The following is a 15,185-nucleotide window of genomic DNA, read 5'->3' as shown; positions in this document are numbered from 1 at the left end:
TGGCTTCTCTTCCTTGTTTCTATGGTCTCACTGCACTGTCTGCAGTCAGAGGCCACATTTCTCCCCCCTCCCCTTTCAGGGGCTGTACTGAAGGGCCACATGCTGCTCTTGGGCCACAGGTTGGCCACCTCTGCAAATGCAATGACAGATCCCAGGCAGTGTAGTGGGTTTTTGAGCCTGTGTGGGGACAGCACACTCAGGCCCCAAATTGCGCCTTTGCCTGAGTGGCAGAGCTGTTTATTACAGCAGGAGCTGCCATAGTTACTGCCCACAATCCTTTGCATCCACAGAGCCAAGGTAATTTGGGGGTTTCATCTTGGCAGCTCTGGCATTCATTGACCACTATAACTCCCATGCTGCCTGCACACACTGAGGTGCAGTTTGGGGACTTGCGTGTCTATACGGCCTGGGATTGGTCAAACTCTTTTGTTGGCAATAGTCTGGGTGGGCCAGCAGTGAAGATGAGCATAGTACCAAGGGTACTACTATGAGTTGAGAACTGACATACTTACAGTTTTCTTTGGTGTGTTTGTGGACATGAGCAAAACTTTGCAATCAAAAAATACATGTTAAATTCTTGTTTATAAAGGTATGGCTGTTCTATAGAGATGCATTTAGTCTGTGCGCAAGAAATATTACAGGCTGTAAAATGTTCTGAGTAATATAAAATACTTCAAGTCTCAAACATAAGACATGAAATTATTTTGGCAATGATTATAAAACGGGTATTAATATAGAAATTCTTCTGGTTCACGGTATAAGAAACTTTTTACTAGTAATATAGGTACCATGGCAAGCATGCCATTGGATCAGAGTTTCAAATTGCTCTAGCAAACATTCAAAATGTCATACTAGTTGGAATTACCATGAAGCTATCCCCCTTCATTGCCTTGAGCACTGATCTATGGCCTTCATTTCCATGTTAACTCTCTCAAAACGTTGCATGTGAAATGTAAATACACAATCTTCAGCTCAGTGACAGCTACAATACTTGGTCCAATTTGCTCTCTGTTTGAGGCCTTGTGGGATTCAAACTACGACCATCCTAACTGGAATAGACTCATGAATGCCATATACAGTAATGCATTCCTATCTTATAATTGGGTAAATATATGTATTTTCATTAAAGGCCCCATGATGTATATCCCAGACCACCACGTATGCATCCACGGCAAATGACCCTTTCATGTATTTGTATAACATCTGATGTGTGGTGTGACGGCCGACTTGCAGCTTCCCCCTTATATTAACTATTTACTCACTCGTGAGAGAAATTTGTGGACCGTTTAATGTTTTGATATTTCTAGCGGATGAAGTCTGTAGAGATAATGAGCAAATGTCTCCCCAAACTAAATCTGTTGGCATCCCTAGCTGTGGAACTTGTGAGCTGATTATACATATGGCACAGCAGAAGTATGTGGTGGAGCCCGGCCCACACTTGTTCCTTCCTCCCCCAGAAGCAATCTGCAGTTATTTTATTGCATTTGTGAATATATAAAGTGGCGTGTATGTATATGATTGCACCACATGTGTTCCCCCGCCACAAATATCACTTTAATGCTTCCCAGTAAAAAGGGGGGGGGGGGAGCGTACATGCCTTACTACCAGTGAATGACCCTGCAGATAGTTCGCTGATGCTGCGACTTATTAAATCAAAGGGTAGCCTCTACTATTTAAAATGTAGCAAAGCCAGCCTCTCTGCCCGTACCAGAATAATCTGTTTGCTCTTCTAGGAACTAACATTACAGTGTGTGCTGAAATTGGTTTCAATTTGAAGTGCTGGGAACAGTTTAGGCTTCGCACACTTACTAGGATCAGTCTTTGCCCTTCTATGGCAGATGTTTTCAGTGTGCGACACACTGACATCAATTTAAAACCAGCACACTTGGCCACACTCTGATAAATGGCTGAGTGGCTTTCGCTACACAACATCACATCACTGTGAGCCCAGTATGGACAACAAGAGGCCTGCCTAATACTTCCCCAGCCTTAATTGTTATGTGGCTATGATACTTTAGTGAGTACAGTACAAGGCTTTTTGCCTTGCTTAGTACTAGCAGCGCGGTGACATGAGATCCCTGGTATACTGTTTCCGTTGGCAGGGAGATGACATTTAGGCTACATTTGGTCCAGTTTTCTAATTCCTGGTACTCTACCTCAGGGGGGGCGCAAACTTTTTTCCCTGCGCCCCCCTACCAGCGGTCCCCTCACTCCCGCGCCCCCCCTAACCCCCACTCACCTGCGCTCCGGCGTCATGACGTCACGTTGCCATAGCAACGTGACGTCACATGACCTCGCGGCGTCATTTTGACGCCGCGTTGCCATGGCTACGCAGGAAGGAAGCCGCCGGAGCCTAGGTAAGTAAAGGTTTACAGAGGCCCTGCAGCTCCCCCGGCACTTAATTTAAGTGCCTTCGGGAAGCGCGCCTTCGGGAACCCCGCGCCCCCCCGCTGGCAGTCTCACGCCCCCCCTGGGGGTCGCGCCCCCCAGTTTGCGCACCGCTGCAGTCTACCTACTAAGTTTACATACTGCTGCAGAGACTTCCATGCCATCAATGTTTAGTGTACAATATAGTAAATAATTTTGTTTAGCTACAACCATAAAGGGAAAAACAATGGCAGTACATAGTGTTAACTGTTAATAAAGAATAACATACATATTCTAGAATTTGCAAGCAGCCTATTTTACTAGTAAATAGAAAATATCAAACATTGGTTGGCAGTTTTGCCATGACAGTCACTCCAGTGGTATACAAACTTAAATGGGGAAAACTTGCCTGGATTGCGGCTTTAACCGAGGTATGATGGATGCTCGACATTATCCGTACCTTTTTTTTTTCTAGCTCCCCATTTATCTGCAGGCTGAGAGTTAACAGTGTAAATTCCCAACTGAAAGGGACCACGAGCGGTAGCATCTTCACAGATGTTTTGCTTACGCTCCAGGCCTTTATGACAGAAATGAGATGTACTTTTTAGACTTAACTTGTAACCACTGTGGAATGGCTTAAAGCGAGGTTTTATGATCACCCTTTCCTTACAAATAGAGTTGAAATGTTGAGCATTTGCAATCATAAAACTTTAAAGCTTTCTCTTTTTCTACAGTTCCTTTTTTTCATTTTTTTTTTTATCATTTAAACGATAGAAGTGCTTTATGGATGGGTAGTAAAAATAGTTTTCTGAACTGTAAAAGTAATAACTATAGCTAAACTAAAATATTGTTTTTAAAGGCTGTTCCACTTGTGACCAGCGTTGTATTTGCTGTGCATTGACCAACAATTAATATGGTTTGTAGAAGTAACAAACATTTAGTTACAATTAAATAGTCCTGATAAAGTACTTTGCTGAAGACCAGACTTCTGAGGACCTGAAAGATCATGTATGAACATCTTATAAGATATATATTTTTTGTAAAATAAAGTCACTCAAACGGAGAAATAAGTGTTACGTAGATGAGGTTGAAAAAGACATACGTTCAAGTTCAACCTATGCTAAATTTAGACTACTATTGTTGTACAACAGAATATATGCTGTCTGGAAACCCCCAGTAAAGACCAAAATGTGCTATGTCTGGATGACCGACACCTATTTTGTAACCTTCATGGTAAATTGAAACAAGGGACCTTCTGTTATTGCCATTCCTGTAAGGTGATACTTTGTGTTCTTTCAGTATATTGATCCAGAGGAAGGAAAACAAAAAAACCCCAGTGAAATATCATTCAATGATATCTCATAGGAGGGGGAAATAAACTTTCCTGTCTCCAAATAGTGGCAATCAGATTACTCCCTGGATCAACATCCTTCCCATGTTTACTTATTTGCTGTATCCCTGTATACCTTTACTTTCTAAAACGATGTCCAACTTATCTTACAATAGATTTTTTATTTTTTATTTTTAAATCTGCCATCAGTCTCCATGGGTAATGAATTCCGCATGGTAACTGCCCTTACTGTAAAGAACCCTTTCCTTTGTTGCTGGTGAAATCTCCTTTCCTCCATCCTTACGGTATAACCATGTGTTTTTTATACTGCCCTTGGGATGAATAATTCTTTTGAAAGCTCCTTGTATTGTCTCCGAATATATTTGTATATAGTTATCATATCCCCTCTTGGACGCCTCTTTTCTAGTGTAGCACGACCTATCCTTCATAAATCTATGCTGACCATGACTAATTTTATTTTCCATTAGGTATTCCTGAATATTATCCCGTACTAAACCTTCAATTGTAACTTTGTTTTTATTAAAAAAAAATGTTTATGAAGGAATACTTGAAACGAGAGGTAACGCAATGCATGTCCTGGGCACAGAGTTACAGATGTAGCAAGACGCTGTTCTTGTGGCCGAGGCCTGATCACGACCCCAAGGATAGCAAGTTGAGCGGCCTGGAAGGATTAACGTTGTGGGAGTCCATGCTTTTTGAATGTGAACCCTGCAGCATTAATCCTACGCTTGATGGGCCATCTGCTGGGAGAGCATACCAGTACTCCCCCTCTTAGATGAGCTGTGCAGCTATATCGCCATCTGTCTGCAGCCATCTCCCCGCAGCGCTGAAGCTAAGATGCGGGGCTGTATTTCCTTCTCCCTGGATGCCCTTAAATGTGTGAGGTGGAGCTGTATGGCTATATTTGGTCATCTACATCAACACTGTCCAGCCCCTTAATGATGTAGATAAGGGGTGCGCATAATGATCTGCTTGCGCCCCCGCCCCCTTAACTGCTCTCTGGTATGGGTGGTGTCATGTGACGTTGTGTTGCCATTTCCCTTTTGACCCCACGTTGTCATGGTGGCGCGTCACCGGACAGCTGGTGAGAGAGTTACAGAGGCCTTGCGCGCTCCCCCAGCATTTAATGTAAATGAAGAGAGTGCGGGGGATATTTGTCAATCAGGAAAGGGTAGGAGGTTTTGTACCCAAGCAAGGTTCTTCTCAATACATAGGGAAGGCACCTTACAGGAATGGCAATGATTGAAGGTCCCTTGTTTCAATTGACCATGAAGGTCACAAAATAGGTGTCGGTCATCCAGACATAACCCATTTTGGTCTTTACTGGAGGTTTCCAGACAGCATATATTTTGTTGTATAACGAGTATTCTCATTGATTGGTCATATTAACAGTGAATGAATAATTAAGAATGACTTCAGAAATCTTTTCAATATCATTCGGTGTGTTGATCTATGCACTGATACATTTCTTGTTCTTTCTGTAGGGTGTTCAGGTCACTTCAAGGAGATGGCTAAATCTGCAGGAATATCAAAGCAAAAAGCTGATGGCTGACCACGGGGTCACAGTTCAACGATTCTTTGTTGCCGACACTGCCAGTGATGCCTTTGAGGCAGCAAAAAAGCTAAGTACGTTTACCAAAGTTGGATAAATACCCTGAAATAATTATCTTCAAACTACAGTAGTTTCATTTTCTGCAATTATGGTTAATGATTTGATTACAAAATAACACGGAGCCAAGGGTTGTTTTTTCCACCATTCCACCATGATTACAAATGATTTTGCCTTGCAATTTTTTTTTGCTTCTTTCGAGTCCAATGACCAATACATATGAAAACAATACAAAATGGTTACATTAAAAATATCAGAACAGTGTGCCTAGGACCTACAGTAGGGCCTGCCATGTCTGTGCATGTGCATAATGTGGAAGTCAGAGGTCGCGCATGCGCAGAACGGGCGGTTGCCAAAGGTGCGCATGCGCAGAACAAATGTTGTGCGCGCGCCAAACGGAGGTTGCGCATGCGCAGAAGGGGGAAATTGCCAATTTGCGCATGCGCACGCGCCGAAAATCGCCGGTTCCGCTTTCTGGCGATTTTCGCTTTGCGCCGGGCCCTTACAACGGAACCTGCCGCATGCCCGGGGCCCTCCTGTACTTGAAAACGGGAAGTAACGCTAAATGTATTTCCTGGTTAAACCTTTTATAAATACATTTAATTTTGTTGCATTGGATGGAAATAACGATGTACACGTAGTGAACATGACGCTGCCTCTTTTATATGTGGTTTTTGTGCTGATTGCTAGTGTCTTTGTTTTTCTTATTTATTAGTGTTGTGTGACTGGTGCAGGGTTTTTTTTTTTTTTTAATTTTTATTCAGCTGGTAGTATATTTTGTTAAATATACATTGCATGACTGTTTATTATATATTACCATGTTTAAAACAACCATTCCTACTGTGTTTTTGTTCCGTATTGTTTGGGATTTGCAAATCAACATTAGAGAGCATGGAAATTACAATCGCTGAGCTGGGTCTGATCCAAGTCGGTTTTGAAGCAACATGAACGTTCAATTTAAATTCTTTAGTTGACAGATTACTTGTAGTATAATTATGAAAATAAAGAGAATGGGCAACAATACAACCTATATAAAAACATTTTGAACCATCTGTGCCAGCTCTTTCATTCCGATTTGGCCTCCTGTGGCCATACTGTAAAGGTGGTGTTCTGCTGTGACCGGTCCTGCCGCATTTAATTTTTACTCTCTTCTGACGGGTTTGCAGGAATGGAATATTCGGGAAGTAAAGCCGGCTGCTGTGGACATGTTTATGCACAATCTATCTAGTGACTTGAAGTAATAACACACGTTTAAGGCTCTATGCTAATTATCTTGCAGCCAAAGATCAAACACACAGCTTTTATTACACTTGATTTTGTCAACATACTCAATTGCACAAAAATATTCCATCAGTCATTGTGATAACATAGCAAGCTATCTGTGCTCACATTATGTAAAGTCTGATGGATTACTGCATCATTTAACTAATTATGTTGCGTTGTATTTCAGGCATGATCACATTTTGATATGAGTAGCTTACTTTGTTAATCGGCGAATAAATAATTACGCCCTGCAAGTGGTTCTTTTTCCCGTCCCTACATTGATCATGATAATGTGTAAGTTTACAAGACTTGCAATATTCTATTTAGATGTTCCCATAAAGTATCATTTTTGTTTTGCTAACGTTGTAATGCATTGTGCTTTAGTTTGGACATGGTGAATTTGAATACTCCCTTTTTATCTTGTCTCTCTTCCTATGGATGATATTGCAAAATAGTGGTTAACACACCAATATTACAGCACAGTTTGCCATAAATAATTATTTGAAAGTGCATTTTTTCTGCACTCCCATCCAACAGGTGAGTGGTTCAACTTTGTCAGGGACATGGGGCTTATTCAATAAGCCCTGAAGCTGGCAATGAGAACTCCAGTTGATTTGACTGGAAGTTTCCGCTATTGGCCGCTTCAGGGTTTATTTAGTAAGCTTACTAATGGTTCCAAGGGGTTGATATCTGTTCTGAGTAGGGTTGTGAAGCCACCGCATTCCGTGTCTCCTTCTTGTTTGGTATGATTTATATTCAGATGAGTATCTTGCATCATTAGTGGAGTACAGTGAATATAAGAGCCCAAAATGAATACATCTGGAAACCTATACATAGTTGGCTTTTTTTTGTACTATAGCTTTTTTTTTTATTTTTATAACTGTTCGTTTCTAAAATGACCTATTGACTAGATTTACTGTAATGAGAGTAATAGGCAGGAGTGTAACAAATCAAAATCTCATTTCACATGTTGGAACACGCAAGTCAGTGCAACATTAGTGTCTATTGCTTATAAAAAGAAAAATGACATGCATACAGTACCTATCGGAAAGCGGAACAAGAAAAAATAGCATTTGCTAATGGGAGTGCCACGATGTATTCTCACGTTTTAAGAGACTAACTTATAGGGTTTGTAATAACTAAGACTTTATAAAAAGCGTTACCCAACCGAAAAAAAGTTTACAGTATATAACAAATTAAATTAATCTTCAGTTCGTAATTGCTATTTTAGAGTTAGATTTTTGGAAACGGAACCCTTTTATATACAAATTAGATTGGAAAATTATACTCTCTCTGTTTGCTTCTCACAACCAAACACCATCCTTTACTGTTATGCAGGGTTTGATAGCCCGGCCGCTGCTAACAGTAAATATGTGCATAACATACAGGACAAATATGATGCCTAATCTTTGTGTGTATTATGTATGATAAAACAATACAAATGAGCGTAAGTGACTAATAATTTACACTTTGTAGTTGGAGAAATACATTCCGGGTTGCAAAATTATTTTCTTCAGCCATATAAGTTGTTTGGATATTCAAATTTATTTAGATTAGTAGTTGATTCGATTTTTGTTTATAAAAGTGTGTTGAATTTTTATTTACTTTTTTTTAAATATCAGTTTCCAATTAAAGCGGCAATCCCCTCCATTTTCACTAATAACTTATAGAATTTGAACCGGGGTTCCTCCGGAACGGCACCGAGCTATTTTTATCTCCCACCGGGGAGCCCTCGGGGACCGTTTTAGCTGCCGGCATGCTTCCCGATGGCTGCCATTGTCGAACAGTAGGAAGCCGCAGCGTCATCCACCCGGTGACTTTGCAGCTTCCTATCGCCCCGCGGGACTGATGTTTATTTTGGTGGCAATGTTTGATTTCTCGAAAGAGCAGAAACATTGGTAACTATAAAGGCAAGTATGTCTGGAACGGAGGGATCCCTGGGGCAAAAAGTGGCACCAATTTTTTATTTAGGGGCAATTGCTGCTTCAACATCTTCAATGTTGGAGGATCTTGCAACCCCCTGCTACGAGGGAATTCAAATAGACCAACTTGTGCTTATCAGCCAGGTTGTATGATCAATTAGCTGTAGGATTCTCTCTATTATGAATGTCCCTGTAAGTAACGTAATCTGTGCAGGATTTCTTCCAGGTATCCGCCTGGGACAAGCTGATGTCTGGGAGGGGGGTCATCGGATGAGGTGGTTGAAAACTATTCATTTAAAGTCCAGTCTGTAGCTAGTATTTTCCTATTCTCAAAATAATTGCATTGATCAGGCTGTTGTTCCTAATCAAATCTGTATGATTGTCAGTGAAAGTGAAATATGGATATACCCCCAAATCCCTTATTCTACATAAGCCAAAGAGGCCGTTCTAGCCATCTTTGGCCGGAAAGCCCCATACACTACAAAGAGAGCCTGTGCAGCCACCTTAGGAGATGCAGAATAAGACCAACTACTTGTTTGTTTTTGTCATATGTTTCTTATTTGCTTTTCTCTTAAGAAATGAAGGAAATATTTTGGAAGTGCGCTAGTAGTTTGTCTTCTACCATCCTGACACGTGAAAGGGACTTTCCAAATATCAGTACTCTATATTACATCTACCAAGAATTCTCTTGTTGGTCTATTAAAAGGTACCACAAACCTACTGTACAGTATAACACCTCCATGTACAGAGCAGCTTTCCATTCACTGTGTTAGAAGGTACATTTTTTATTTGCATTTTATGGATTACATTTGTATAGAGATGTTTATTCGAACACACAGAATATAAAGGGTAAGATAGACCTAATATTAACGTGATTGCACACAGTTCAGAACAACACTCCAAGAGCTCTTTTTTGTATAACAAATACAACCTGAACTCTTTAACCCTTTGGGTACCATGGGATCTGGCATTCCAGGGACGATGATTTAGTAGCTACATCATAATCTAATATATATTTTTGATGGAGATCGTACCATGACAGAATAAGGAATGGAAGAGGAGGCCTCGGTCAGTGACGGAACGATCACGTGATTGTGTCGAATTGACTGCAGCCCTTCCTGCACTCAAAGGGTTAAGGTGTGTCTGTACAAGGATTTTGAAAGTGTTCTTGTTTTTATATGCAGAATTCTTTGTTTACACACGTATGTATTTTTTTCCTCTGTTCTGTATTCTTTATTTTTAATGGTGCTCTGTATGCTAGAAAACGTTGGTCACTTTTACCCATCATGCTGTGATTGTGCCTACCCATCACCAACTTTGAAATTTATATACAAGGGACTGAGCTGCACATGAGTTGTAAAATATAAATGGCCTTTTATTAAAGGATTAAATTATAGGCAAGTTCCTATGAAGATGTTTCTGTAAAACTAAAAGTGGCTGCTTTATGTGATCCTTTGCATAATCATACCCAGAACCCAATGCTTCAGTGCATAATGTTCAGGCAACAGAGGATGTAGCTGGCTATGTGAAGCATAGGAAGGAGTTAATTTGCTGTATCCGAGTGCCATTGGCCTTTAAGCATCATGAACATATCTCTGCTTGTTTAGCAATTGTATAGTAGTGTCTCACCTCCAACATAATTATTGGAAGAGGAAGCAAGAATCCGGTTTCCCCTAAAATTAGCACAAACGCTGACTTTTAGAACATCAAATGACACTCTAAATTGTAATTATTTCAACATTCTGACACCATTATTTCTGATTTTGTCCTTCCCATAATGACTACCTAGAGACATCAAGAAGTAGCAAGAGCACGTCTGTTAAACAAATGAATACAGAACTGACGCACTCCTCCTCTTATGCAGGAACAACCATCGGACATGTATTCTTTGGTTTTAAGCTCACCCACGCCACTTTAATTGGCAGGTCCTGATATATCAGTGATGACTAGTCTATTGACAGACTTCTTCTTCCAACAAAGAAGCAAAAGAGCACATGTGTAGGACCTGCGGTGTAGGGTTAACCGTGACGTGGTTGCAGGCTTAAAATGCTTTGCCAAAGGATTGATTTATGATGCTTACTTATGAGAAGAATAACTGATGGTATTTAATGTAATAATTTGTCATGTTTGATGCCGCATTGGGGCTTTTTTTGTCTGTTGTATACATTAGGCCTATACATTCCTATTGATGCATATGTTTTGAGCTTGCAGGGTCTGTGTATGGGTTTTTTAAGCATGAAAGTATTACATTGTAGTAGTCTGAGCTGCTAATGTGATCTTTTGGGTTTTTGATATCGTTACCTAGCTGGTTTGTGGCAACCTTTGATACAATACAGTGCATCCCAGCTAAAATAGTGTAGATGTTGTAGCCCCCCTGTGGGGACAACTAATGTACAAGGTTAACTGGGTGGGATCACTCTGGTATTGTCCCTCCCCATCATTTGTTGTAGAGTGACTGTGTAGAAGGAATTGCCACTAGCTTGTATGTCTTTTGTCCAGTGATGTCCCCGTCGGGAGATAGAAGGGTGTGTATATACAGTATAGCTGGAAAAGTCAACAAGAGTTTGATGGCTGTCTACTTTCGGGGGAAGGCATTGGGGGAGAGGGTTTTTTTTTGTTGTGTCCACATCTGTCTGTTTAAAGCTGCAGTTCAGGCTTTTTAAAAAAAAAAATTAGTTTTTTTTTTAACTTCAATAGTTTCATGTGGGCAATCTCTACTTACCTAAAGAACTGCATAGGTGCTGGTCAATTCGTTCTCCGTCTATTGATCGGCAAAGTTTGGCGACATCTTTAAATATGGGGAATGTATTTCCTCTGTTTCTGTCACTCAGTGGAAGCTCATGAATATTCATGAGCACTCCTGCACTGACATGTGCAAGAGTGAGGGCAGGGCTCACAAAGGGGTGTGCCAGGGCTTGTGACAGGACATGAAGGGGCAGTGCCTTAGTAAATGGTTGTTAAAATAGAAAATTGGTCTTTCAAAGTTGTTTTTTTTAAAACAGAAAATGCTAAAAGTATTTTTTCTTACTACAGAACTGATTTATTAAAAAAACCCACACATGCAGGATATTGCCTGAACTGCAGCTTTAACCACCGAATGTGGTACTGTGTGTAGCATTAATTACGGTATCAATAAAGCCATCAAATACAAATTAGTACGCTTTAGCTCTCGCATGAACGAAGTAAATCTTATTAGAATTGAAATTGCAAAAGAATTGCATAAAACATACTTGTGAGTATATGTCTAATATCTGTTCTCATGAGTTATAACAAACCTAAACAATAGATGTTTCAGCACACACCTGCATCTCAGGTAAGGCTTTGAAGTAAACTGATATAAGACACAATTTATACTTAATGCAATTTATGTCAGTAGGAAAACCGATACAAAATCCCATTTGAAAGCCCTCTCTTTAGCAGCACACATTATGATGGCATATTGTGCCTCACTGTAATGTTAATGGATTCTATCCTGAGCATTTCTCTCAACCATACAATGATTTGAACTTGAAAGGATTAAATGTTAGCTGTCTTGAGCTCTATCTTTTAGTCAACATAAAATGAAAAACATTTTCAATGTCTGCAGTTAACCTTTTCCTGATCATTGAAAAAGTTCAAGCATTTTATTGTATTTCTTTTTTTTTTAAGTGGAATTAACTGTACTGCACATAAACATATTTTCTTATCTGCTCAAAGATAGTAGCGCAATCTATCTAACCCTTGGATGAGGAAAAGGACATTTTTTGTTTAGTTTTCTTTACATAGCATTTTTGTATCTTTTATTAAAATAGCATTTGGATCTTCTGAAGGAAGTCACCATTGTTTTATATACTGTAGTTAAAAATATTGTTCTGACTGTAAGTGTCCTAAATGTATTTATTCTGCTACATGCGTCAGTGCCTTACCCCTGTAATTACAGTTTTACGTAATGCAATACTGAACAAAGCAGTGATAAAATAAGTTTAACTTGCCTCTTTTTTTTTATTTATTGAATTTGCAAACTGAGACCATATCTAAATTTAATTCCTTGGCAATAGAGAAGGATATACTGTATATCTTTAAAGGATATATAATTTGGTGGTTGACTACTGTAGTAATAGTTAAACCTGAAAATAATTTACTACTGTATAAACAAACTAGTATGTACTTGTTGATATAATTAATTTGGTGAAATATTCTTTATGCCTGTTTGCTAAAGGCACCAAGTCATACAAATATGTCTTTCCGATGAAAAGCGCTATTAAACAAGGCAAAGCCATGTTCTTCTTTGGGTCTGTTCAAGTGAATGTGCCATAAGGCATTGTATGAAGTAGTACTGCTCAATAAATATGGCTGTCAATGTTTGCAAATTCACAGAGTTCGTTGATAAGTACTTTTATTGTCTGTACGTACAGCATAGAGTATGATCATACATTTACAAAAGTCAAAATGGGACTCTCTGGCCAGGGAGTGTCCAAGCAGGCTTTTTTATACAATACATTTCCTTTGTCTATAATGTGTTACTAGGCAGATTATACTAACCACTCCTTGATTCTTAAACCAATCATCTTACAGATCATTAAAACCTGGTTAGAACTGGCTTAAAACAACTCTGTAAAAGGAACCAGGTACAACCTTATACTAGGAATGTGGGCGTAAATCTGCCAAGAGCAAAAACTCACTCACACCCCATTTTACACACAAAATGGATACTAAAGACATAGCAGACAAAATGGAAACAGAACATCACTTTCAATCTTATAAATGATTTAAAAATCAAAATCCTCAATGGAATGTTTAAACGCACCCAAGAACGGAAAACATTTGAACTCAGAATGATAAGACTCTTTGACACCAAAACCAAAGGACTTAATGCGAACATGGGTTTTCTCACACCCTATCAAAATTGTTTGTAATTATCCTGCTTGCCTCCATTCTTATCCACACTTTCTCTCCCCCCCCAGCATCCCTCCCCCTCCCCACCTTTCCTTGTCACCGTCCCCTTGCTTCAAACACTTTTAACACCCTACCTTATCGACAGTCCATATCTGTTTATTTTTTTTTCCTCTACACTGTTTTAGCCATGAAATCCTTTGTATATCAGTATTGCAGACCTGAAGAAGGGAGGATAACTCTCGAAAGCTTGTCCTATGACAAATTGTTAGTCCAATAAAAAAGGTATCACCTAATACTGAAGAACTCATTTATTCTGTGTGATAGAGATAGATATCTATCTCAAATGTGGAGGGTTTTTGTCACTTTGTTACTCACCATAACTTAACTATATATATATATATATATATATATATATATAGATATATATATATATATCTATATATATATATATATATATATCTATATATATATACATATCTCAAAACAGAACAAAAAAAATGAAGTAGCGCCTCTAATACAGCCTAAACAAAACTGTGATTTAGTTAACCCAACTATGAAAACATCCAGTGGGGTGGCATGTGTAGGTAAAATATATTAAAAACCAGTATTAACCAAGGATGATATGGTTCTATATCTAAATATATTGTATGTAAAAGTTAAATAACAATAACCTAATGCTTTAATACTTAAAAATAAAAACATATAGACATATCAAATTTTTTTAGTAAAAATTATATAAAAGTGAATGAATTAAAAAACCTCAGAAAACACAAAGTCCTGTTCCAAAATAAAGCATCCAAGTATAAGGCAGCCCGTTTCAAAGGGGTCACTACTCCCTGATGATACCTATGAAAAAAGAAAAGAAAAGAAACAGGCGCACACCTAGTGCATTAACGTATAACAAATAGTTTATAGAACAGTAAAATCAGTCAAATGCCCACTCACAAAGGTACAGGATTTAAAAGCAGGTATGAGAGAGGCTCTCATAAGCCAGTACTGCCATCCGATATCAGCAATGGTGTCCTCTCCTGTCTGCTCTCCGCGTGGTCCGAGCAACCGGAAGTGACGTCCCTCCGGTCGGGTGCCCCGCACAGGAAATCCCTCCGGGAACCAGCACCTCCAGTTCCTTGCTTCTAGTCAGTGAGCCACCGGGGGAATAGGATCCAGCGTTTTTCTCAGCCTCACGCAGCCTGCAACGTCTCTCAACCAGCAATGGCAATGTTCGTGGGAAAGTGACAACCTCAGTCTAGCCACGCCCTACGCGTTTCGCCCACCCCTGATGAAGTCATCATAGCTAGACTGAGGTTGAGAGAAGTTGCAGGCTGTGTGAGGCTGAGAAAAACGCTGGATCCTTTTCCCCCGGTGGCTCACTGACTAGAAGCAAGGAACTGGAGGTGCTGGTTCCCGGAGGGATTTCCTGTGCGGGGCACCCGACCGGAGGGACGTCACTTCCGGGTGCTCGGACCACGCGGAGAGCAGACAGGAGAGGACACCATTGCTGATATCAGACGGCAGTACTGGCTTATGAGAGCCTATCTCATACCTGCTTTTAAATCCTGTACCTTTGTGAGTGGGCATTTGACTGATTTTACTGTTCTATAAACTATTTGTTATACGTTAATGCACTAGGTGTGCGCCTGTTTCTTTTCTTTTTTCATATATATATATATATATATATATATTAGTCATTATATATTAGTCATTATATATTAGTCATTATATAGAGTAGAAATGTCCTTTCCCATGAGGTCAGCAACCAGGCACAACTTGCCCTTTTTGAGTCGTGTAAAAACCCCGC

General features: G+C 39.7%; 1 protein-coding gene across 1 annotated transcript in view; it reads left to right on the top strand.

The window, feature by feature from the left end:
• Window positions 1–15,185, top strand: part of SUCLG2 (succinate-CoA ligase GDP-forming subunit beta) — a 164,880-nt gene that overhangs the window by 35,374 nt on the left and 114,321 nt on the right. The window contains exon 2 of the mRNA XM_075574278.1: window positions 5,203–5,344. Within this exon, the coding sequence (XP_075430393.1) occupies window positions 5,203–5,344 (142 nt within the window). The remainder of the gene's footprint in view (window positions 1–5,202; window positions 5,345–15,185) is intronic.

This window comes from Ascaphus truei, chromosome 17 (assembly GCF_040206685.1).
Source record: "Ascaphus truei isolate aAscTru1 chromosome 17, aAscTru1.hap1, whole genome shotgun sequence".
NCBI classification, from domain to species: Eukaryota; Metazoa; Chordata; class Amphibia; order Anura; family Ascaphidae; genus Ascaphus; species Ascaphus truei.
Note: the sequence above shows the minus strand (reverse complement) of the source record. Positions and strands in the feature narration are given on the sequence as shown.